Genomic DNA, 23,967 nt, shown 5'->3' with positions numbered 1-23,967 from the left:
CTTCATTTTTTTCCTCAGTAAAATACGAGGCAAGATTCCTAGCTGAGAAGGGTTAGGGAAGGGGAGCCATGGAAGGTTGGAAGAGGGATGGAAATGTTTGAAAGAGCCACTGTGTCAAATGGGCTAATGACTCAATTTGTTGTTATTTTGTCATTTTCCATCATATCTGTTTCTTTGTGTCCTCACTTGGGGTTTTCTTGGCAGAAATTGTGGAGTGGTTTGCTGTTTCCTTCTCCTGCTCATTTGATAGATGAATAAACTGAGGCAAGCAGGGTTAAGTGACTTCAGGCTCATATAGTTATGACTGAGGCCAGATTTGAATGCAGGAGTTTTCCTCATTCCTGATTCCAGACCCAGATGCCATCCATTGTGAGAGTCGATTAGGGAGATTTAAAAGGCTTGCTTGCTGCCCTTGTGATTGTATAATAACATACATTTGTAGTGGATCCAGGCAGCATAGTTTTGTTATTTTCTCTATTCAGCCTCATTTAGCAGCCGAGGTGGGAATAATTCAAGGTCTGGATTTGGAAGGGCAGTATTTTCAATAGAATAACAAAGCAAGAACCTGAAAATAAGAGGACAGTGGAGAATTGAAGTGAATGGTGGACGGAACAGACTGTAATCAGGGCATTGGGTGATGGTCTGGGAAATAACTGAATGGGCTAAGAGGTTGGATCATATTGATGACAATGAAAAGGCATTGCAAGGTCGAAGGAGATGTGGGATAACAACAGATGTCAGATAGATGAAGAAAATTTCAGAGTGCATGAGCAGGCTATGGAACTTTTGTGAGAGATGTCAAGATGAAAGGTATGAGCATCTCTTTGAGTGCCCGAGATGGAGTTTAGGGATAGGTCATGAGTAATTAAGAGGTTACGATATTTGAGAAAGGGTTCATTTGAATGTTAAAATCCCCTAGTTTGAGGTTAAAAGTTGAAGAAGAAAGAAAGCCTGAGCTGGTCACTGAACTCACTGAGGAAGGGAGAGGGTCCTGGAAGTCTGGAGATAACAGCTACCAGAATCTTGATTACACGGTAAATATTTATTAAATGAATCTCTGAGGAGGAAAGATTAGAGAGTGATGGTGGTAGAGACAGTGGGGAGCAAGGAGTAAGACTGGTCAGAGGGGAATCTACTCTATAGTACATGCATATATATATATATATTTATATACAAATACTAGAAATATGAGTTTATTTCTAAACTTTCATTTTATTTTATTTTAAACCCTTAACTTCCACCTTAGAAGCAACACTGTGTATTATTCTAAAGCAGAAGAGTGGTCTGGGGGAGGAGCAGCTGGGTAGCTCAGTGGACTGAGAGTCAGGCCTAGAGATGGGAGGTCCTGGGTTCAAATCAGCCCTCAGACACTTCCCAGCTGTGTGACCCTGGGCCAGTCACTTAACCCCCTTTGCCTACCCCTTACCACTCTTGTGCCTTGGAACCAATACTCAGTATCGATTCCAAGAGAGAAGGTAAGCTCTTTTTTTAAGTGTAGAATATTGGAAATGTTGGCAGTTTTGTAAAGAGTTTTAAAAGCTAAACAGAAGTTTTTACATTTGGTTCTGGGGAAAATAGGGAGCCACTGGAGTTTACTGGATCAGTAGGTGATATGGTCAGAAAGGTGCTTTAGGAACATCACCATGGTGGTTGAATGAAGAACAAACTGGAGTGGGTAGAAACTTGAGACAAGGAGACCAATGAGCAATCTATTTCATTAGTCCAGATGGGAGGTGAGGGGGGCTAGCACCAAGGTGGCAGTTGTGTCAGAGGAGAGAAGAGAATGTATATGAGAGAGGCTATTCCAGACTTGGCAACAGATTGGATATGGAGTTGGGTGGGAGCCAGAGTGAGGAGTTGAGCATGACACCAAGCTTTATGAGTCTGAGTGACTGGAAGGATGGTGGTGGTGCTCTCAGTGGTGATAGAAGGGAGAACTATGTGTGGATGGAGGGAAGGAATAATGAACTCTGTCTCAAGAACTCATTCAAACTAAAGGAAAAGAATATTCAAGCTTGTGAATTGGAAGAGCCAAAACATTTGGCATCATTGATTATTTTTATTTTCATGGGTGGATGAAAGTGATTCCTCCCTCCAATCACACTGTAGCTTTTCTGAAACATCTTTTCCAAGCATGAGGCCAAGGAAATGCTGTTTGTAAGAATGTGATTCAGACAAATATTCCATGTCATGAGGTCCAGGTCAAGGGAAATTAAGGGACAACAGTTCTGATAAACAAATCAAGATGTCATTGGGTTAGCCATCTCAATGACTCTGATGTGTACTGTAGAAATCCTGAAATGTGAGTAAATGATCAGTAGAATAATCTACTTCAACTAAGCTTACCTTGCAATATTTTTATTCTTATTTCCTTGGCACAGTCCTCACAGTATTTATTTCATATGTTCTTCACTCTCTTTATACTCTGCAGTTTCAACAGCTCCTTTTCAATATAGATGACCTTGTCTTCTCCTTTACTATTTATTGAACTGAATGAATTTACTGAGAAAACTGAGGGCATAATCATCATCTTCTCTTCACTGAACTTATCTCCTCATCTTTATTTACTATCTCAATGAGTCAACAAGCATTTGTTAAACTCATCCTATAAACTAGGCACTATGATAAGTTTTGGGAACACGAAAAATGTTTAAGAACATAATCCCTGTCCTCAAGGACAGTGGGGGAGATAAATATGATAATAAATAGCTATATACAAAATGTAGGCAGCTAGGTAACTTAGTCGATAGAGTACTGGCCTTGGAGTCAGAAAGACCTGATGATTCAAAAGGAGCTTCAGATTTTTCCTATTTGTGTGACCCTGGGCAAGTCATTTAACATCTGATTGCCTGACAAAAGGATCCACTGGAACAGGAAATGGCAAACTACTCCAGTGTCCTTGCCAAGCAAACCCTTTGGATAGCTACGGTCCATGGGGTCACAAAAAGTTGGACATGGCTGAATGACTGAACAACAAGCACAAAATACATAGTGAATAGAAGGTAAGCTTTGATGATAAGACTGAAGCAGCTAGGGTGAGAGAGAACTAGAAAAGATCTCCACAGAAGACACTTGAACTAATACTTGAAGTTAGCCAGAGATTCTAAGAGGCATTTCTCTGTTTCTAAGGCTAAGGCAACTTGACTCTCTTGACTCTTTCTTTCTACCTCCTATGGAGCATTGTTTCCTTAATTATTTCCTCTAGTATTTGGCATCTTAAAAACCTTCTCCTTAGAAACAAAGAAGAAAAACAACTGCTTGATCACATGTGTCAATGGGGATGATTGGGGATGTAGACTCTAAATGATCACCCTAATGCAATTATCAATCATATGGAAATAGGTCTTAATCAATGACACATGTAAAACCTAGTGGAATTGCTCATTGGCTATAGGAGCAGGGTAGGAGAAGGGGTGGAAAAGAACATGATTCATCTAATCATGAAAAAATATTCTAAATTAATTAATTACTTAATTAAATTAAAAAAATCTCTGTTGGCTTCTTCCTTTCAACTTTCAAACATTTATAGCAAAAATAAACTTGGCTCTCCAACCCATTGATGCCAGCATCCTATTTGGTTCTGAATATGTGGTCTTCCACTTGCTACCTCTATTAACTCAGCACCCATTTCCTTCTTTATCTTTATTATTATTTATATGTCATATAAATATTTATTTACATGTTATTTTTCACCTTTTACAGTCTGACTTTTCATCCTCATCTCTGGAACAAAACTGCTTTTTCAAATGTCCCTTGTGATTTTGCTGCATGAAATGACTTTTCTAAGTCTTCATCCATCTTAATTTCTCAATAGGATTTAACACTATTATCCACCTCTCTTATTTCTATATCTTTCACTTGACTTCTGTGGTGTCAACTGTGTTTTTCCTGAAGCTTAGCTTTTTCCCCTTGCTCTTAAATATCTTTCAGTGATCTCTTCCACTCAAATGGCTTACAATATCATTGAGCTTGAAACTTATCTCTCCAAATGCCTGCTAGATATTTCCTTTTAGTTAATCTAAAAGGCAACATATCTATTATCAAACCAAGCCCTTTGTTATTCACTTTTAAAAGTGCATATTTATTAAATGAATAAAAAAGAAGAAAGAAAAACTCATTTCCAAGCCCAGCTTCACTATAATTTTTCTATTAATAGTATCATCATTTCCCAAATCAACAATGATCAAAATCTTGAATTCTTTCCTTCATACCTTATAAAAGAAACATCAATAGTTCATCAAATCCTACTGATTCTTCCTTTGGAAAACTGTTCAAATCTCTTCCTTTCCATTCTTATTCTATTCTAGACCCTTACTACCTCATTCCTAAAGTGGATAGAAGGTAATGATTATGAGTTCAATTTTCTCACTCAATTCAATTCAATATAACAAACAAACTCTCTTGTCTGAAATCTTTCTCCTTTCTATCCTGTAAACTATCACTAGATTGAACTCCCATAAACACTGTTTTTTTATTACACATCACTGCCTTGATATTTCCACCTACCTCTTAGGGCTGTTGTGAGGCTCAAATGAGATCATATTTGTAAAGTGCTCAGTACAGTGTCTGGCACATAGTAGGTGTTTTAAAAATGCTTATGCCCTTCCATCACTTCCTATGGTTCCCTGTAAATTCAAGGATAAAGTCTATGTTCAAATTAAAAACTCAAAGCCCTTTATAGTCTCAATTCAGCTTCTCCAACCTTGTTTTTTCATTTCTCCTTTACACAAATCCTCTGCCCTGGTCTGGTGCACTAGTCCTTGACTATATTCACATTCCAAGCATGTCATATTCTAACCACCACAGCATTTCCTTCCTTCCTTCCTTCCTTCCTTCCTTCCTTCCTTCCTTCCTTCCTTCCTTCCTTCCTTCCTTCCTTCCTTCCTTCAAAAATTCTTACTGAATGATAGATCAATACCTTGGCTTTTTCCTTTTCCCCAAATCCAGTAGCTCTCTTCTCTCTCTTTTTTCTTTCTAAATCTGAATCTTGCCCTTTACTTCTCTAATCCCTTAAAAGATTTCACTTGTTTTCTGAAATGTCCTGAAATTCTGCCATCAGAAAATCTAATAGTAATTATAAAATATAATGAATATATTATTAATAATAAAACAAAACTGAATAGGCTAATAGTAATTCTTTTGAAGCAGACTGCATAGTAAAAAAAAATCCTTACTGGTCTTGGGTTCAAAAGACCCAACTATGACACTTATGGCTGGGTAAGTCACTCAACTTTTCTAAGACTTGATTTTTTTAATCTGTTGAATGGGAATAATGACGATATTGTCCTAACTTATTACACAGGAAGTTGTGAATAAAGCATTTTGTAAGTAATAATAATAGCTAGTATATATTTAAATATAGATATTTAGAAATGTATATAATCCTTTAGGTTTCTCAAAGCATTCTACATGTTATCTTGTGAGTCTCACAACTGCCCTGTAAAGTAGTTGCCATTATTGCCTCCATTTTAGAGATGAGGAAATTGTCTGAGAGGTTAAAGTGACTTACCAAATATGGAGCTAAAGCATATATTAACTCCAATATGTATCAGATGCAGGGTTTGGGCCCATGTGGTATGGAATCTATAGATGACCATTACCAATCCATCCATTATATTTCTTTATCATATTTTTAAGGAAGCAGTTAAGGAAGTTAAATCATTTTCTTGTGGATAGAGTTTAACCATAATTGAATTGTAAAAGTTGTTTTCCCCTAGTACAGATTGTAAGGAGCTGGAGGGAAGTTACTGTTTACCAGGGTAACATCAGACAGTTCACTCACTTTCTTTGCATATTCCTCTATTTTAAGGACTCTGTAGACTTATATGATCCCTAAGGTCCTTTCATCTGCATTCTAGGTAGTTGTGTTTTTCTCTTTTACAGACCCTGATTCACCCAATATATGTTAAATGTTTCTTTTACCTTCACATCTTTCATTTGTCTTAACATTATTTCAGAGGGGGAATCTAATTCCACATCCTAAACAATGAATTTACAAGGTTTAGTTTTTTTGTTTTTGTTTTAACATAAACTGAGCCCCAATTCTCATGTTAATGACCTAATTTTTCAATCACCAAATATTATTTAAGCATCTACTGTGAATAAAGCCTTTACCTATGTCCTGACAGCCATCTGGTACAGTGCATAGAATGTGGGACCTGGAGTCAGGAAGATGCAAATTCAAATCTGGCCTCAGACACTAGCTATGTGACCCTGATCAAGACACAACTTTATTTGCTTCTGTTTTCTCATCTGTAAAATGAGCTGGAGACAGAAATGACAAACTGCTTTAGTATCTTTGCCAATCTGGAAAGGATGGCATCTGAGCTGGAATTAAGAGGAAGTCTAAGAACTAACAGGAAAGAAGAGAAAGGACAGGTGTTATTCAAGGTATGTATCTTACTGAAACCATAAAAAAAAGAAGTGGGCCTCATGATTTTTGTAATTACCCACTTTATGCAGAAGTTTTCTGTCAAATTAAGTTAAAACAACCCAGTTATGGGGAGAAGAAGAAGAGATTGCTGAGGTAATTGCTGGCTACTCTATTCATTTTGTCTTCCTTGAATGAAATAGAGACTTCCTTAGGATATGTTTTCCACTGTGATCAGGAAATTCACCTCCACCTACACATTTTGGCGGTGACCCCATTATGTCCGAACAATGTGCTCATGTCAGGGTGTGACAAATGTGTACATGGGTTTACGATGTAATAAGTAAATTTCCTGGGCAAAATGCAACCAGGGCTTTTAAAAAAATCTGAGTCTCACAAGCCAGGCCAATATGACCAATGAATATAGCAAAGTTGAAGGCTGGAACTCATCACAAACATCTGTCCAATCTTTGAAATTCTATGATGCTGTGCTATGCCAGAACAATAGGAAGAATGACTGCTGGTTTACAATGATAGAACTTAAGGGTTCTAAGTGACCTTAGTAACCTTCTAGTCTAACTTCTCCATCCCATAACTGAAGAAAAATCATGATCGGGGCAGCTAGGTGGGTCAGTGAAGAGGGTACCAGGCTAAAGTCAGAAAGACCTTAGTTCAAATATAGCCTCAGATGTGTACTAGCTGTGGGACCCTGGACAAATTGTTAACCCTATTTGCCTTTAAAATGAGCTGGAAAAGGAAATGGCAAACCACTCAGTGTCTTTGCCAAGAATGGAGTCACAAAGAGTTAAATGTGACTGACACAACTGAGCAACAATAAAGTTAAACTTCCTTATCTTATAGCTGAAGAAACATCATGGTGGATAGGAAGAACCAGCTCTAGAATCAGAGGACCTATTCAAATCTAGTCATCAATAATTACAACTGATATGACTTTTGGAAAGCTATTTGACCCCACAGGTCTCAGTTGCCTCTTCTGTAAAATGAGGTGTCCTAGTTGATTTCTGTCATATTTTCCAGCTGTAGTCCTATGGTTTATTATTAATTTATTATCCATTTATTTATTGAGTCCCAGAGAGAGAAAGGGGCTTGCCCCAAACTAGCAGCTAAGTAATATTAGAACAAAGGCTCAAACAGAGGTCACCTAAGCTCTTGTGAAGACAACCTGTTAAGAAAGCTTGAAACACCTGGGAGACAATATGTTAATCACAAAGTATGAGTACAAAAGTGATTTAAGACTCCTGTTTCCTAAATTGTATTCATTTTTAAGGCATCAGCTTTATATATAGGCCATCCCTAGTCATCATCAAAATATAAGAGCAAAGAGAACTAATCCAGTTTCAAGTGGCTTTCATTCTAAGCCTTGCCAGAATGTAGAATTTTAAGAAGAAACTAAACTCACAATACCTGAAGACTAGAACCCAAGGGATGACCATCCTGCATACTACATGTGGTAATTAGTAGTGCCTTCTGGGAAATGACAGCTCTCTTTAGCACCATAAAAATCCAGACAGAAGAAGAGATCAGGAAACTGTATGGAGGAATTGTTCATTGGAAACTATAGTTACCAATTGGCTTAACATTGCAATGTTCAGAATGCTAGGGGATCAATTACCAAAAAGTTTAATCTTTTCATCTCCAAAAGTTTCTACTGAGTTTTTAAAGGATATCTGCTTCTTACTACTGTTCCCTCTGGAAGGCACATCATTTTACAACACAAAAGGATGGATGGAAAATTGGGAATCTCTTTCTAATAATTCCCTTAGCTAACTTTGGCATACACTTAATTGTACAAAGTAAGAGAGACTAGATTACTTGATGTTTTTCTAGGTTACTTTAGCTGTAGAATCAAAATAGCAATATTATTTTTTGAATGTTTGTGCTTAAGGTAGTCTGAGTGAACAGTCTCCTTACCCTGTGGCTTTTGTGGTTTTAAAAAATGCTAGTGTTTAAAATGTTTAGGTTATGTTGCTTATGTTTATAATGTTTCACATGCCAAGTGCTTCTGAACTATTTGGATTTCAGATCTTAGAGTCAGAGACATAGACCTCAAAGTCTTAACTGTCTGGTTTTATAGATGAGAAGCTGAGACTGAGAAACATTCAATGGCTTATCTAAGGTTGCACAAATAGTAAATGTTGGAGGTAGGATTTGAACTCCAAACCTCAGACTGTAGCCACTGCTTTTTTCCCCTATAGAATTACACTACATTTAAAAAAATGTGATATTAAAAAAGGTTCATATAAATAAAACTAATGTGACCAAGATTAGATGGAAAAGTGGAAGTTCAGAAAGACATTTTATAGACAGTTTCTCAGATAGAAGTCTCATATTTGGAGTGTATAGACCAAAACAACTCTGAGATATCATCTCACACCTCTCAGATTGACTAAAATGGTAAAAGGGCAAAATGACAAATGTTGGAGGGGATGCAGAAAAATGAGGACACTAATACAGTGTGGGTGGAACTGTGACTGATCCAACCATTTTGGAGAACAATCTGGAATAATGCCCTAATACTGTGTATACCTTTTGACTTAGTGATACCATTATTAGGTTTATTTTCTAGGGTGATCAGTGCAAACGGAAAAGCACCTATATGTTCTAAAATATTTATAGCAGCTCTCTTTGTGATGGCAAAGAACTGAAAACTGAAGGGATGCTCATCAATTGGGGAATGACTAAACAAATTTTGGTATATGATTGTGATGGAATAACCACTGAGCTGTAAGAAATGACAAACAAAAAAACATGGAAAGGTCTACATGAAGTTATGAAGAATGAAATGAGCAGAATCAAGAGAACTTTATATACAGCAACAGAAATATTGTTTGAAGATTGACTTGTATATGTCCACTTCCAGAGAAAGAACTGATAAACAGAAATAAGCAAGACATAGTTTTATCTATAATATATCTTTTTGTCAGGTCATGCTTTCACTAAAGAAGGGAGGAGAGGGAGAGAGGGTGTTACCTGGGTATTTTAATGTAACAAATAAATAAATGTAAATAAAAAACCAGAATATATTTCATTATTGTTCAGTTCTTCCAGTCATGTTCAATTCTTTGTGATCCCATTTGGAGTTTACTTGGCAAAGATAGGGGATTTCTTGTTCCAGCTTACTTTATAGATGAGAAATTAAGGCCAACAAGATGAAGTGAATTGGTCAGCTATTAAATGTCTGAGGTCAGATTTGAACTCAGGAAGATGAATCTATCCATTGCTTCACCTAGCTGCCCCCATGCTTCATTTAATACTATACAATTGGTGCCCATTCTGAGAAAAAAATCTCCAATGCACAAAAATATGATACAGTTGTCAAAGAGAAATTACACTTTACTCTAAAGATAACCAGAAACCTAAAAGAATTCTTTAGTTGTACTCAGTAAAATAGCATTTTCTAATTATTTTCAGTGCAATGGGGATGATATTTAATGAATTCATATAAGAAATGTAATTAGATTTTTTTTGTATTCTGTTTAATCTTTCATTTATTCACCATCTATAAAATAACAGACTACGTGACCTCTAAGGTTCTTTCCAGGTCCATATTCTATTAAAAATAAAGAAAACCAAAATAAAACAAAACCAAAAGACACTTAGGCACGTACTATATGCAAAGCTAAATAAATCCTGGGGGATATACACATTTAGATAAACCACATTTCTTGACTTCATGATTATTATGATTTTAGTAGGAGGTTAACAAGGTCAGGTTAGGTGGTACAGTGGATAGAATGAGTGCTAGGTCTGGAGTCAGGCAGACTCATCTTCCTGGATTCAAATCTGGCCTCAGACACTTCCTAGCTATGTGACTCTGGGCAAGTCACTTAACCCCCATTGCCTAACCCTTACCGCTCTTTTGCCCTGGAACCAATACACAATGTTTGTTCTAAAATGGAATGTTTTTTTTTAATTAGATGGTGAAGCATCAGTTATTTAATAAAAAATATTAAATTCTAACTAAATTTTAGGCACTGTGCTAAACACTGGAGAAACAAAGAGAGAGAGAAAAAGACATCCCTGCTTTCAAGGAGTTCAGTTTTTTGGTAGGGAGAAAACATATAAATGGCTCTATTCAAACAATGTATGAAATAAATTAGAGATAATAGACATGGAGAAGACACTAGCATTAAGGGGGCAGGAATAGGAAAGGCCTTTTGTGCAAAGTGGAATTTTACCTGGGACTTGAAGGAAGTCAGGAAGGGCAGGAAGAAGAGATTGAATAGGAAGAGAATCCCAGGCATGGAGGCCAGCCAATGAAGATGCTCGAGTCAGGAGATGGGACATCTTGGGTGATGAACAGTAAGGTCAGTAGTATATGGATCTCAGGGAACGTGATCAGCTATTCCAAACATTGTGGTCATGTTTACCAAATATAGAAATGGCAAAAAGCACATTGGATGACAGGGTCCAAAAAGATCTGGCTAAGTGAGTATGAAGATACTTATTCCTATTCAATCTCATTTTCAATTTAAATTAAAAAAAATCAATGTCAACAAGTACAGCATATGGGAAGTGTGATTAGGCAGTAATTCATTTGAAAAAGAGCAGGAGGTAAAGTGGGCTGAATGCAATTGAGTCAACAGTGTGCTATTGCCACCCAAAATAGCTAATGTAATTAAAAAAAATGCATTGGGTCAGGGTGTAGGAGGTGATGGGCCCATTGTATTCTGTCCTGAATACTGAACTGGACTACATCAATTCTGGGCAATCATTTTTTTTGGTGACTAGATTTGCCCATTTTGCCCCTTCTGGAAATATAGCTGCCCCTCATGGCTCGATCCCTCTTCTACCTGTCATAGAATCTTTCATCTGCTTGATTTCTTTTTTTATAAACTCTTACCTTCTGTTTTAGAATAAATACTATGTATTGGTTCAAAGGCAGAAGAGTGGTAAGGGCTAGGGAATGGGGGTTAAAAGACTTGTCCAGGGTCACACAGCTAAGAAATGCCTGAGGTCAAATTTGAACTCAGGAACTCCCAACCAGTAAGCAATCTGGCTGCCCCCAAACGTTCCTAGGTTCTTAATCGATGCTGACTAGTGGACCTCTGCTCCCAACTACTCATCACATTAAGGCCAGACTTTAATATGGATTCATGGATGCTGTTAGCCAGACTATATATAGCTCAGAACTCCTAGCTCAAGGGATCCTACTAGCCTTAGATTGTCTAGTAGGAGGGATTATAGGTATGCTCTACCATGTTTTAGGAGGTATACTATCAAGCAAGGTGCAGTCCAAAGAATGGGAACAATGGTAAGGGGTTTCAAGACCCAAAGGAAGATCTAATGATGGTTAGAAGAACATAATATTATAATAATAGCTAGCATTTATATTAAGGTTTGCAAAGCACTTTGCAATTATTAACACATTTTATCTTTACAACAAACCCAGGAGGTACGTGCTATTATCATTCCCATTTTATAGATTAGAAAACTGAGGCAGACAATTTAAGTGCTTTGCCCCAGGTTACACAGCTAGTTAAGTGTCCAAAACTGAGTTTGAACTCAGGTCTTAAATTTTATGGGAGGGAGCCACAGTGGAGAGTGTGCCAAGCCTGGAGTTAAAATCCAGCCTCAGACGCTTACTAACTGTGTGACCATGGGCAAATCACTTGGCCCTGTTTCCTCATTTTTCCTAATCTGTAAAATGAGCTGGAGAAGGAAATGATAAATTACTTAATACCTCTGCCAAGAAAATTCCAAATGGGGTTACAAAGATTTGGATACAACTTAAAATGACTGAACAACTTATGCTCTATGCACTGCACCACCTAGCTGCTCCTAAGGAAAAAACTTAGGAAAGGATATGACAGTTATTTTCAAGAAAAAGTCTTAATAGAGCAGGAAGCATTTGATATAGACTTTAAAAGACTGGGCAGAAATTCAATAGACAAGGGTGGGAGGGAAGGGAAGAGAACTTTCTAGGCAGGCAGAACAGGATGAGGAAAGGAGTCAGTGTAGGAAAGTAAAGAATTGATTCAGAGAGCATAAAATGATACAATTTGGTTAAAAGGAAGAGTGCATGAAAGGAAATAATACAAAAATAAGGCAGAGAAAAAGGAACAGAATATTCTGTATTCTTTGAACAGTTGCACAAACACTCAAGTCTATCTTCAAACAATGCTTAATCTTTTCAGCTATTCATCCAAAGATATAAAACTTTTCTAAGGTGCTATCTGAATCCTGGCTTCTGGAAGCTTTGTCTTTTTAAGGGTCAAAAAAATGTGCCAACTCCACAAGGATCTTGATTGTCCTTCTTTAGATGAATTAAGTCTTGCACTCAAATTTTTCCCCTAGAAAATCTTGATCCCAGCTAACTTTTGGCTTTCCATAACTTTCTAGCCCTATTTACAACCTGTTTTATTCCAGGTTTCTGACCTAGCTTTTGGCCTTCTCAAAATTTAGCTGCTTTGGCAGCATGGTGGTGCAGTGACTAGAGCATTGGACCTGGAGTCAAGGAGACCTGAGTTCAAATCCAGCCTCACATACTTATTAGCTGTGTGACCCTGAGCAAGTCACTTAACCTCTAATAGCCTGCTTGCTTGAAAAATGAGGATAATAACAGCTTCTTCCCAGGAAAGTTATGAGGATCAAATGTCAAGAACTTGGCACTATGATTGATACATAGTTGGAGCTCCTTTCCCTTTTGCTCCCTCTTAGCCTTTAGCTTAATGACTTCATTCCACCTTTCTTGCTTGGGCTCATAGGTCAGTGCTTCTAACCGTCATCTTTCCTATACTCTTCATTCTTGTGCCTCACTGCCTGCCTCTTAAGATAACTAGGTCTTTTGATCCACTCACCATGGCTGGTCCTCCTTCCTACACCCAAGCCCATCCTGTCCTCAACAGGATGCTGCCTGGTGTTAGAATGCGATAGTAACTATGTCCCTATTAGTCTTAGGAAGGAAATAAGTATTGGTACAGAGTACAGATAGTTCCATCAGGCAGTGAAAAGTATCCCTAAATTGTTTGTACTCTATTCATTTCTGGATTTCTATGGGGAGATGGTATTGATCATCCAATCATGTGATTTGGTCTTGTCTTTATTAAAAATAATAATATTAATAAATAACATTATTTGTTATATAGTTCACATAACTATAAAATTTACAAAGCACTTTACAAATATTATCTCATTTTTATCTTATGATTCCGTTCTACAATATAGTAACAAAGAAATATTGTCCAAATGGCTGAGTCCCGTGCATTTGAAAAATAGAAATGGAGAATTTTATGATGGCAGTTCAGGACTGGATTGTCTCTACCAGAAATCAGAGAGAATTCTTTATGATGAATTCTGATTATGCAAGGAAATGGTAGAACAATGGAATACATAATTAAAGGCTGTAAAAAGTTAGCACCTAATGACAACTTATTGAGATATTGCCTAGTGGTTAGATTTATACGTTAGAAACTTCTTAACTTTTGTGAACTGATAGGGTCTAAATTTCCATAGACACTGCTAGGTGACATAGTGGAAAAAATGTTAGACATGTCGTCAAGAAGACCTGAGTTCAAATTCAGCCTCAAACACTTACTAGTTGTGTTATCCAAGGTAAGTCACTTAACCTCCATTTGCCTCAGTTTCCTCAAATATAAAATGGGCATATTAATAGTACCTCCTTCCCAAGATTATTGTGAGGATCAAATGATTTAATAATTGAAAAGTGATGTCATCTGGCACATAGTAGGTACTATAAAAATGCTGCATCCTTTCTCCCTTCCTTCTGTACTGCAAATAGAAACCTCAAAGTGTATCTGAGAATTTAATAAAAAGAAAATAAAGAAAAAATAAACTGTACCGGAAAGGAAACATTTTCAAAGACTATACATAAAAAATTAAGGACAATATTTTTTTATTTGTTGCAATACCAAATGCTCAAAATCTCCTAGCTATGTTGAATGAAGATCTTTCACTGCATGAAGACCTAGTGGAAGAAACAAAAATCATTTTGGAGCATGATAAAGTACATATCGTTCCCATTAACCTTTCTTCTATAAAGCTGAAATGAGGGATGCTTTCAATGAACTTACAGAAGGTTATTTTGCATCCTAATGTTTTTCTTTAGCTACAAAAAGCATTTATTTTGTCTACCTATTCAATTAAACATAAAAGAAATATAGTCAGCTAGTGACTTGTTCCAAAGAGTTTCTATATGAACTCTGTTGAGAAGATGAGAAGAATGAGCCAATAATAATTCTCTCAAAACCTAATCCATTGTCCATGTCCTTGGGGACAGGAGGCACAAAGAGGTCAATTCAGGAGCACAGCCTTGAACCCACATTCATTGAAATTCTAATGGAAATCAAGAAGTTATTTAAATTTGCAGAGGATGAAGGCATTGAAAAATCTACACTTAATGTTACCTATTAATTCTCCTTATTGACTCACCCTTGCATATGCCTCTACTGTCATATTTTGTAGATTTTAACAATTAATCATCTTATTTGTATCTCTATTATATCTTTCAACTGAAAGGAAGTTGTTGGTTAGCTGCTTCCGTTTGTTACAAAGAGAAACTGTTTCCATTGTGGCAAAAGATTTGTGAGACTTAGGAGAAAAATTTGAAATGATTTAGTTTGATGGGAACAAATAATTAAAAAGGTGGTTATGGCAATGGCTAAAATGACATCACTGGCAGAAAATAGAGAAAACCATCTTTCAAAAATAGGGTGGATCCAGTTGTGTCTAATAGCAGAATCTGGGAAAAGAGTTCTTTCCTTTCTTGTCAGAGAATTGTCTTTTGGCATCTTTGGACCATAAGGAAGGTGAAATGTTTGTTTATTGTATTGAAAAGAAGCTGTGATGACTATTTTCCATAATGAAATAAATGATCTCATTTATTCAGTGTTAACAAGTTTTGGTGGGCAGCTAGATGACTCAGTGGACAGAACACTGGGCCTTGGAGTCAGGAAGACATGAGTTCAAATCCAGCCTCAGACATTTCCTAGATGTATGTCCCTGGGTAAGTCACTGAATTTGGTTTGCCTCAGTTTCTTCATCTGTAAAATGAAGAAGGAAATGATACTCCTGTATCTCTGCCAGGAAAACTCCAAATGGGGTCATGAAGAATCAGATACCACTGAACAACAAACAAGCATTTGTTAAGCATTCACTTAAGAAAGAAGATATCTGTCTTTAGTTTTGTCATGTTTAAATATACTTTGTAATTTGGGGGGAGATAATGTATTCATTAATAGAAAACTTGTAGAACCTTCTAGAGACACTTTAAAAATGAGCATAATATTTGTAATATGTTGTTTAATATGCATGATTTTACTTATCTTTTAAGTAGGAGGCAGTATGGTACAGTGGAAAGAACTTAAAGTCCCAGGAACTGATTTTGAATTCCATCCCTGCAAATCATTTAACCTTTCTGGGCCTCAGGTCTTATGTTAGACTAGGTGATCTCTTAGATTCCTTCTAGTTCTCAATACCATGTGCCCCTAACAGAGAACTCCACAGATGTGCTATCTAATAATGAAACCAATGGCAAAAATAATGTAGTTTGAAATGATTTTGAAAAGATAGAATGCTTAGAACGAAATTTCCAAAAGTCCTTTTTGAATATAAATAACTGTACCAAAAAGAATATTTTAAAAACTGGTTTTTCCTATCACTGTTATGAATAAGTATATTCTCCTACGGTACATAGGATAAAAACTACATAGTATACATAGCATAGTATGAAAACTACCTACTAATACATAGTATAAAAATGTAGGCAGCTAGGTGGTGCACTGGGTGGAGCACCAGGCCTAGAGTCAGGGAGACCCGAGTTTAAGTCAATCTCAGATACTTAATAGTTGTGGGACCCTGAGCAAGTCACTTAAACCTGTTTGCCTCAGTTTCTTCATCTGTAAAATGAACTGGAGAAGGAAATGGCAAACCACTCCAGTATCTAGACTGAGAAAATCCCAAATGGGATCACAAAGAGTTGGGTATGACTGAAACAGTAGAACAACAGAATTAAAACACATCTAACTTTATGTGCTGTGGCTGTTAAGAGAGTAAAAACCAAAGGAGCAAAGCTAGAATTATCTAGGAATATTCCAAAGGGGAGGTGTTAAATAATACTGTAAGGAGAAGATATTTGACCCCTCTCCTAGGATACAGTTTACAAGTAACTAGGTGTTAATATGTTGACATTTCAATATCTTGTCTCTTCTATATATTGTATCTTTATGAAGTGTGAACATCTTTTTTTCTGATGGAATTAGAGGAAACCTGCCCATTTTTAAACAAATATCTTGGCCACATGCCAGGGGACTGTAAATAATCAAACCCCAGAGACATTTGGATAATCGGTTTGGGAGTCACAGAGAGTCTAGAAAGAGTCAACAATTGGGGAAGAATCTTTTGTCTTGAGAAATATTCTCTCTGGAGTATGGAGAAAGAGACCCCCTTCATCTCCTGCCACCTACACTGGCCATGTAGCAGATGTACTCAGAGAAGGATACCTTAACCAGTAGACTGGAGAATCATGCTGAGAGATTGTGAGACACATTAGAGGGAGAAGAGTCATACATTTAATTTAATTTTTTAATTAATTTTTTATTTTAAAAGATTTTCCCATGTTTCCATGATTCATTTTCTTTCCTCCCTCCTTCTTCCTCACTTCCCAGAACCAACAAGCAATTCCACTGGGTTGTACAAAAGTTATCACTTGATACCTATTTCCATATTATTCATTTTTGCAATACAGCAATCTTTTTAAGCCTAAGCCCCAAGTCACATACCCATATATACAGGTGATAAATGATGTCATATGTTTTTCTTTTGCATTTCTACTCCCATAGTTCTTTCTCTCAATGTGGTTAACATTCTTTCCCATAAGTCCTTCAGGAGTGTCCTGGCTTGTTTCATTGCTACTGGTAGCAAAGTCCATTACATTGTATAGTTCCACAATGTTTCACTTTCTATGTATAATATTCTCTTGGTTCTGCTCATTTCATTCTGCAACAGTTCATTAAGGTTCTCCCAGTTCATATAAAAATCCACCAGATCATCATTCCTTACAGCACAATAGTATTCCGTCACCAACAGATACTACAATTTGTTCAGCCATTCCCTGATCGAGGGACAACTCTTCATTTTCCATTTTTTTTGCCACCACAAAGAGCATGGCTATGATTATTTTTGTACAAGTATTTTTCCTTATAATATCTTTGAGATACAAACCTACTAGTGGTTTTACTGAATCAAAGGCTATGTATTCTTTTTAATTTTATAATATTTTATTTGATCATTTCCAAGCATTATTCGTTAAAGACAAAGATCATTTTCTTTCCTTTCCCCACCCTCCATAGCCGACGTGTGATTCCACTGGGTATCACATGTGTTCTTGATTCGAACCCATTGCCATGTTGATAATATTTGCATTAGAGTGTTCATTTAGAGTCTCTCCTCTGTCGTGTCCCCTCAACCGCTGTAGTCAGTCAGTTGCTTTTCCTCGGTGTTTCTACTCCCACAGTTTGTCCTCTGCTTATGAATAGTGTTTTTTCTCCTAGATCCCTGCAGATTGTTCAGGGACATTACACCACCACCAATGGAGAAGTCCATTACATTCGATTATACCACAGTGTATCAGTCTCTGTGTACAATTTTTTCCTGGTTCTGCCCCTTTCGCTCTGCATCACTTCCTGGAGGTTGTTCCAGTCTCCATGGAACTGCTCCACTTTATTATTCCTTTTAGCACAATAGTATTCCATCACCAACATATACCACAATTTGTTCAGCCATTCCCCAATTGATGGGCATCCCCTCGTTTTCCAATTTTTGGCCATCACAAAGAGCTCAGCTATGAATATTTTTGTACAAGTCTTTTTGTCCATTATCTCTTTGGGGTACAAACCCAGCAGTGCTATGGCTAGATCAAAGGGCAGACATTCTTTTATCGCCCTTTGGGCATAGTTCCAAATTGCCCTCCAGAATGGTTGGATCAGTTCACAACTCCACCAGCAATGAATTAATGTCCCTACTTTGCCACATCCCCTCCACCATTCATTACTTTCCTTTGCTATCATGTTAGCCAATCTGCTAGGTGTGAGGTGATACCTCAGAGTTGTTTTGATTTTCATCTCTCTGATTATAAGAGATTTGGAACACTTCTTCATGTGCTTATTAATAGTTTTGATTTCTTTATCTGAGAACTGCCTATCCATGTCCCTTGCCCATTTATCAATTGGAGAATGGCTTGATTTTTTGTATAATTGATTTAGGTCTTTATAAATTTGGGTAATTAAACCTTTGTCAGAGGTTTCTATGAAGATTTTTTCCCAATTTATTGTTTCCCTTCTGATTTTAGTTACATTGGTTTTGTTTGTACAAAAGCTTTTTAATTTGATATAGTCAAAATTATTTATTTTACTTTTTGTGATTCTTTCTATGTCTTGCTTGGTTTTAAAGTCTTTCCCCTCCCAAAGGTCTGACATGTATACTATTCTGTGTTTACCCAATTTAGTTATGGTTTCCTTCTTTATGTTTAAGTCATTCACCCATTTTGAATTTATCTTGGTGTAGGGTGTGAGGTGTTGATCTATTCCTAATCTCTCCCACACTGTCTTCCAATTTTCCCAGCAGTTTTTATCGAATAGTGGATTTTTGTCCCAAAAGCTGGGATCTTTGGGTTTATCGTATATTTCCCCCAGTCTATTCCACTGATCTTCCTTTCTGTCTCTTAGCCAGTACCAAATTGTTTTGATAACTGCTGCTTTGTAATATAGTTTAAGGTCTGGGATTGCAAGGCCCCCATCATATGTGTTTTTTTTTTAATTATTTCCCTGGATATCCTTGATCTTTTGTTATTCCAGATAAATTTTGTTATGATTTTTTCTAAATCAGTAAAGAAATTTTTTGAGAGTTCAATGGGTATGGCACTAAATAGATAAATAAGTTTGGGTAGGATGGTCATTTTTATTATATTGGCTCGTCCTATCCATGAGCAGTTAATGTTTTTCCAATTGCTCAAGTCTAGTTTTAGTTGTGTGGAGAGTGTTTTGTAGTTGTGTTCATATAATTCCTGTGTTTGTCTCAGGAGATAGATTCCAAGGTATTTTATTTTGTCTAAGGTGATTTTGAATGGGATTTCTCTTTCTAGTTTTTGCTGCTGAGCTGTGTTGGAGATATATAGAAATGCTGATGACTTATGTGGGTTTATTTTGTATCTTGCAACTTTGCTAAAGTTGTTGATTATTTCCACTAGCCTTTTTGGTTGAATCTCTAGGATTCTTTAAGTAGACCATCATGTCATCTGCAAAGAGTGATAACTTGGTCTCCTCCTTGCCTATTTTGATGCCTTCAATTTCTTTTTCTTCTCTAATTGCTATTGCTAGTGTTTCTAGTACAATGTCAAATAGTAGAGGTGATAATGGGCATCCTTGTTTCACTCCTGATCTTATTGGGAATGCATCTAGTTTATCCCCATTGTAGATGATATTAGCTGATGGTTTTAGATATATACTGTTTATTATTTTTAGGAACAACCCTTCTATTCCTATGCTTTCTAGTGTTTTTAATAGGAATGGGTGTTGTATTTTATCAAATGCTTTTTCTGCATCTATTGAGATAATCATGTGGTTCTTGTTGGTTTGCTTGTTGATGTGGTCAATTATGTGGATGGTTTTCCTAATATTGAACCAGCCCTGCATCCCTGGTATAAATCCTACTTGATCATGGTGGATGACCCTTCTGATCACTTGCTGGACTCTTTTTGCTAGTATTCTATTTAAGATTTTTGCATCTATATTCATTAGGGAGATTGGTCTATAGTTTTCTTTCTCTGTTTTTGACCTGACTGGTTTTGGAATCAGTACCATGTTTGTGTCATAAAAGGAGCTTGGTAGAATTCCCTCTTTGCTCATTATGTCAAATAGTTTGTATAGTATTGGGATTAATTGTTCTCTGAATGTTTGATAGAATTCACAGGTGAATCCATCAGGCCCTGGGGATTTTTTCTTAGGAAGTTCTTTGATGGCTTGTTGGATTTCATTTTCTGATATGGGATTATTTAAGAATTCTATTTCTTCTTTTGTTAGTCTAGGCAGTTTGTATTTTTGTATATATTTATCCATATCACCTAAATTCGTGTATTTATTGCCATATAATTGGGCAAAGTAATTTTTAATGATTGCCTTAATTTCCTCTTCATTGGAGGTGCTGTCCCCCTTTTCATCTTTGATGCTGTTAATTTGCTTTTCTTCCTTCCTTTTTTTAAAATTAGATTGACCAGTACTTTGTCTATTTTGTTTGTTTTTTCAAAGGACCAGTTTCTAGTCTTATTTATTAAATCAATAGTTCTATCACTTTCGATTTTATTAATTTCTCCCTTAATTTTTAGGATTTCTAGTTTGGTTTTCTGCTGGGGGTTTTTAATTTGATCGCTTTTGAGTTTTTTTTATTTGCATTTCCAATTGATTGATCTCTGCTCTCCCTAATTTGTTAATATATGCACTCAGGGATATGAATTTACCTCTGATTACCACTTTGGCTGCATCCCAAAAGGTTTGAAAGGATATCTCACCATTGTCATTTTCCTCGATGAAATTATTAATTGTTTCTATGATTTCTTCTCTAACTAAACAATTTTGGAGTATCATATTGTTTAATTTCCAGTTAGTTTTTGATTTGGTTTTCCATGTACCATTATTGATCATTATTTTTATTGCCTTGTGATCTGAGAAGGCTGCATTTATTATTTCTGCTTTTCTGCATTTGTGTGCTATGTTTCTGTGACCTAATGTGTGATCAATTTTTGTGAATGTGCCATGTGGTGCTGAGAAGAAGGTGTATTCCTTTTTATCCCTATTTATTTTTCTCCATATGTCTATTAATTCTAATTTTTCTAAGATTTCATTCACTTCTTTTACCTCTTTCTTATTTATTTTTTGATTTGATTTATCTAAATTTGATAATGGTTGGTTCAAGTCTCCCACTACTATGGTTTTACTGTCTATTTCTTCCTTCAATTCTCCTAGTTTCTCCATTAGGAATTTGGGTGCTATATTATTTGGTGCATACATGTTGATTAATGATATTTCCTCATTGTCTAAAATCCCTTTTAACAAAATATAATTACCTTCCCTATCCCTTTTGATCAGGTCTATTTTTGCTTTGGCTTCATCAGATATCATGATTACCACTCCTGCCTTCTCTCTGTTAGTTGAGGCCGAGAAGGTCTTACTCCATCCTTTAATTCTGACCTTGTGGATGTCAACCCGCCTCATGTGTGTTTCTTTTTTTTTTCATTTCCAAGCATTATGTATTAAAGACATAGATCATTTTCTTTTCCTCCCCCCCGCCCCCATAGCCGATGCGTAAATCCACTGGGCATTACATGTTTTCTTGATTTGAACCCATTGCTATGTTGATAATATTTGCATTAGAGTGTTCATTTAGAGTCTCTCCTCTGTCATGTCCCCTCAACCGCTGTATTCAGGCAGTTGCTTTTCCTCGGCGTTTCCACTCCCATAGTTTATCCTTTGCTTATGAATAGTGTTTTTTTCTCCTAGATCCCTGCAAATTGTTCAGGGACATTACAGCGCCACTAATGGAGAAGTCCATTATGTTCGATTATACCACAGTGTATTAGTCTCTGTGTACAATGTTCTCCTGGTTCTGCTCCTCTCTCTCTGCATCACTTCCTGGAGGTTGTTCCAGTCTCCATGGAACTCCTCCACTTTATTATTCCTTTTAGCACAATAGTATTCCAACCAACATATACCACAATTTGTTCAGCCATTCCCCAATTGATGGGCATCCCCTCATTTTCCAATTTTTGGCCATCACAAAGAGCACAGCTATGAATATTTTTGTACAAATCTTTTTGTCCATTATCTCTTTGGGGTACAGAGCCAGCAGTGCTATGGCTGGATCAAAGGGTAGACATTCTTTTGTCGCCCTTTGGGCATAGTTCCAAATTGCCCTCCAGAATGGTTGGATCAGTTCACAACTCCACCAGCAATGAATTAATGTCCCTACTTTGCCACATCCCCTCCAGCATTCATTACTTTCCTTTGCTGTTATGTTAGCCAATCTGCTAGGTGTGAGGTGATACCTCAGAGTTGTTTTGATTTTCATCTCTCTGATTATAAGAGATTTAGAACACTTCTTCATGTGCTTATTCATGTGTGTTTCTTGAAGACAACATATGGTAGGGTTTTGGATTCTAATCCATTCTGCTATTCGTCTACATTTTATGGGTGAGTTCATCCCATTCACATTCAAAGTTATGACTGTCATTTGTGGACTCCCTGGCATTTTGATAACCTTCCCTAATTCTAACCTTTTTTTCTATGGCTCTACTTTTTAGTCCAGTGATTTACTTTAAATCAGTCCCCCTTATCCCCTCCCTTGATATGTTTCCCTTTTTAGTCCCTCCCCTTTTGTTCCCTCCCCCTACCCCCTCTCTTTCCCTCCCCTTTTGTTTTCCCTCTCCTCCTTCTTCCCCCCTTGGTTTTCCCTTCTCCCTACCCTTATTGGGTAAGATAGAATTCAAGATCCCAATGGATCTGGATGTTCTTCCCTCTCAGAGTTGATTTCCCTGAGAGTAAGGTTTAAGTAAAAACTCTCTTCCTCTCCTTCTTATAAGAGTTTTCTTCCCCTCCCCTTCCCATGTGAATCTTTGTGTGAGAAAAATTATTCTATTTGGTCTTTCTTTTCCCCCTATTTACACATTACTTTCCCCCCACATGTTAGTATACATAGATTGTTATAAATGTAGTCCTTATAGAAAAGAGTTTGAGTAAAAGGAAAAGATAACATTTTTCTCCTTTTCCCTTTCATTCATATTTACCTTTTCAGGTATTCCATGCTCTTTGTTTTTCGATATCAAACTTTCCACAGAGCTCTGGTCTTTTCTTTGCAAAAACTTGGAAATCTTCTATTTTGTTGAATGCTCATACTTTCCCTTGGAAGTATATAGTCAGTTTTGCTGGACAGCTTATTCTTGGTTGAAGACCCAGCTCTCTTGCCTTTCTGAAAATCATGTTCCATGCCTTACGATCATTCAGAGTGGAACTTGCAAGGTCTTGTGTGACCCTGATTGGCATTCCTTTATATCTAAATTGTCTTTTTCTGGCTTCTTGTAGGATTTTTTCTTTTGTTTGAAAGCTTTGGAATTTGGCAATTACATTCTTGGGAGTTGTCTTTTGGGGACTTAGTGTAGAGGGTGTTCTGTGAGCTCTGTCAGTGGCTGTATTGCCCCCTTGTTCTAGAATCTCTGGGCAATTTTCTTTAATTATATCTTGTATTACGATGTCGAGTTTGCTGTTTATTTCTGGCTTTTCTGGAAGTCCAATTATTCTTAAATTATCTCTTCTCCCTCTATTTTCCATATCTGTCACCTTGTCAGTGAGATAATTTATGTTCTCTTCTAATTTCTTGGTCTTTTGGTTTTACTTTATTAGTTCTTGTTTTAAGGCCTGGTTTTCCTTTTCACTTTGGTCAAACTGGTTTTGTAGATGCGTGAATTTCTTTTGCATTATTTCCCACTTTTCCTCCCAGAAGGCTTCCATCTTGTTGGTCATTTCTGATTCAAATTCTTCATGGGTTTGTGGAGAGTTTCCATTTCCTTTGGA

The 23,967-nt window shown here is 36.7% G+C and overlaps 2 protein-coding genes across 5 annotated transcripts in view; one reads left to right on the top strand and one right to left on the bottom strand.

Moving 5' to 3' along the window:
• Nucleotides 1–23,967, top strand: part of KCNK13 (potassium two pore domain channel subfamily K member 13) — a 235,201-nt gene that overhangs the window by 39,628 nt on the left and 171,606 nt on the right. The gene's annotated exons all lie outside the window — the stretch shown is intronic.
• AZGP1 (alpha-2-glycoprotein 1, zinc-binding) overlaps nucleotides 14,225–23,967 on the bottom strand; it is a 63,278-nt gene continuing 53,535 nt past the window's right edge. The window contains exon 4 of the mRNA XM_056810534.1: nucleotides 14,225–14,318. Within this exon, the coding sequence (XP_056666512.1) occupies nucleotides 14,284–14,318 (35 nt within the window). The 3' untranslated portion in view covers nucleotides 14,225–14,283. The remainder of the gene's footprint in view (nucleotides 14,319–23,967) is intronic.

This window comes from Monodelphis domestica, chromosome 1 (assembly GCF_027887165.1).
Source record: "Monodelphis domestica isolate mMonDom1 chromosome 1, mMonDom1.pri, whole genome shotgun sequence".
NCBI lineage: Eukaryota > Metazoa > Chordata > Mammalia > Didelphimorphia > Didelphidae > Monodelphis > Monodelphis domestica.
The sequence above is the reverse complement of the archived record's forward strand: the minus strand, read 5'-3'. Positions and strand labels throughout refer to the sequence as shown.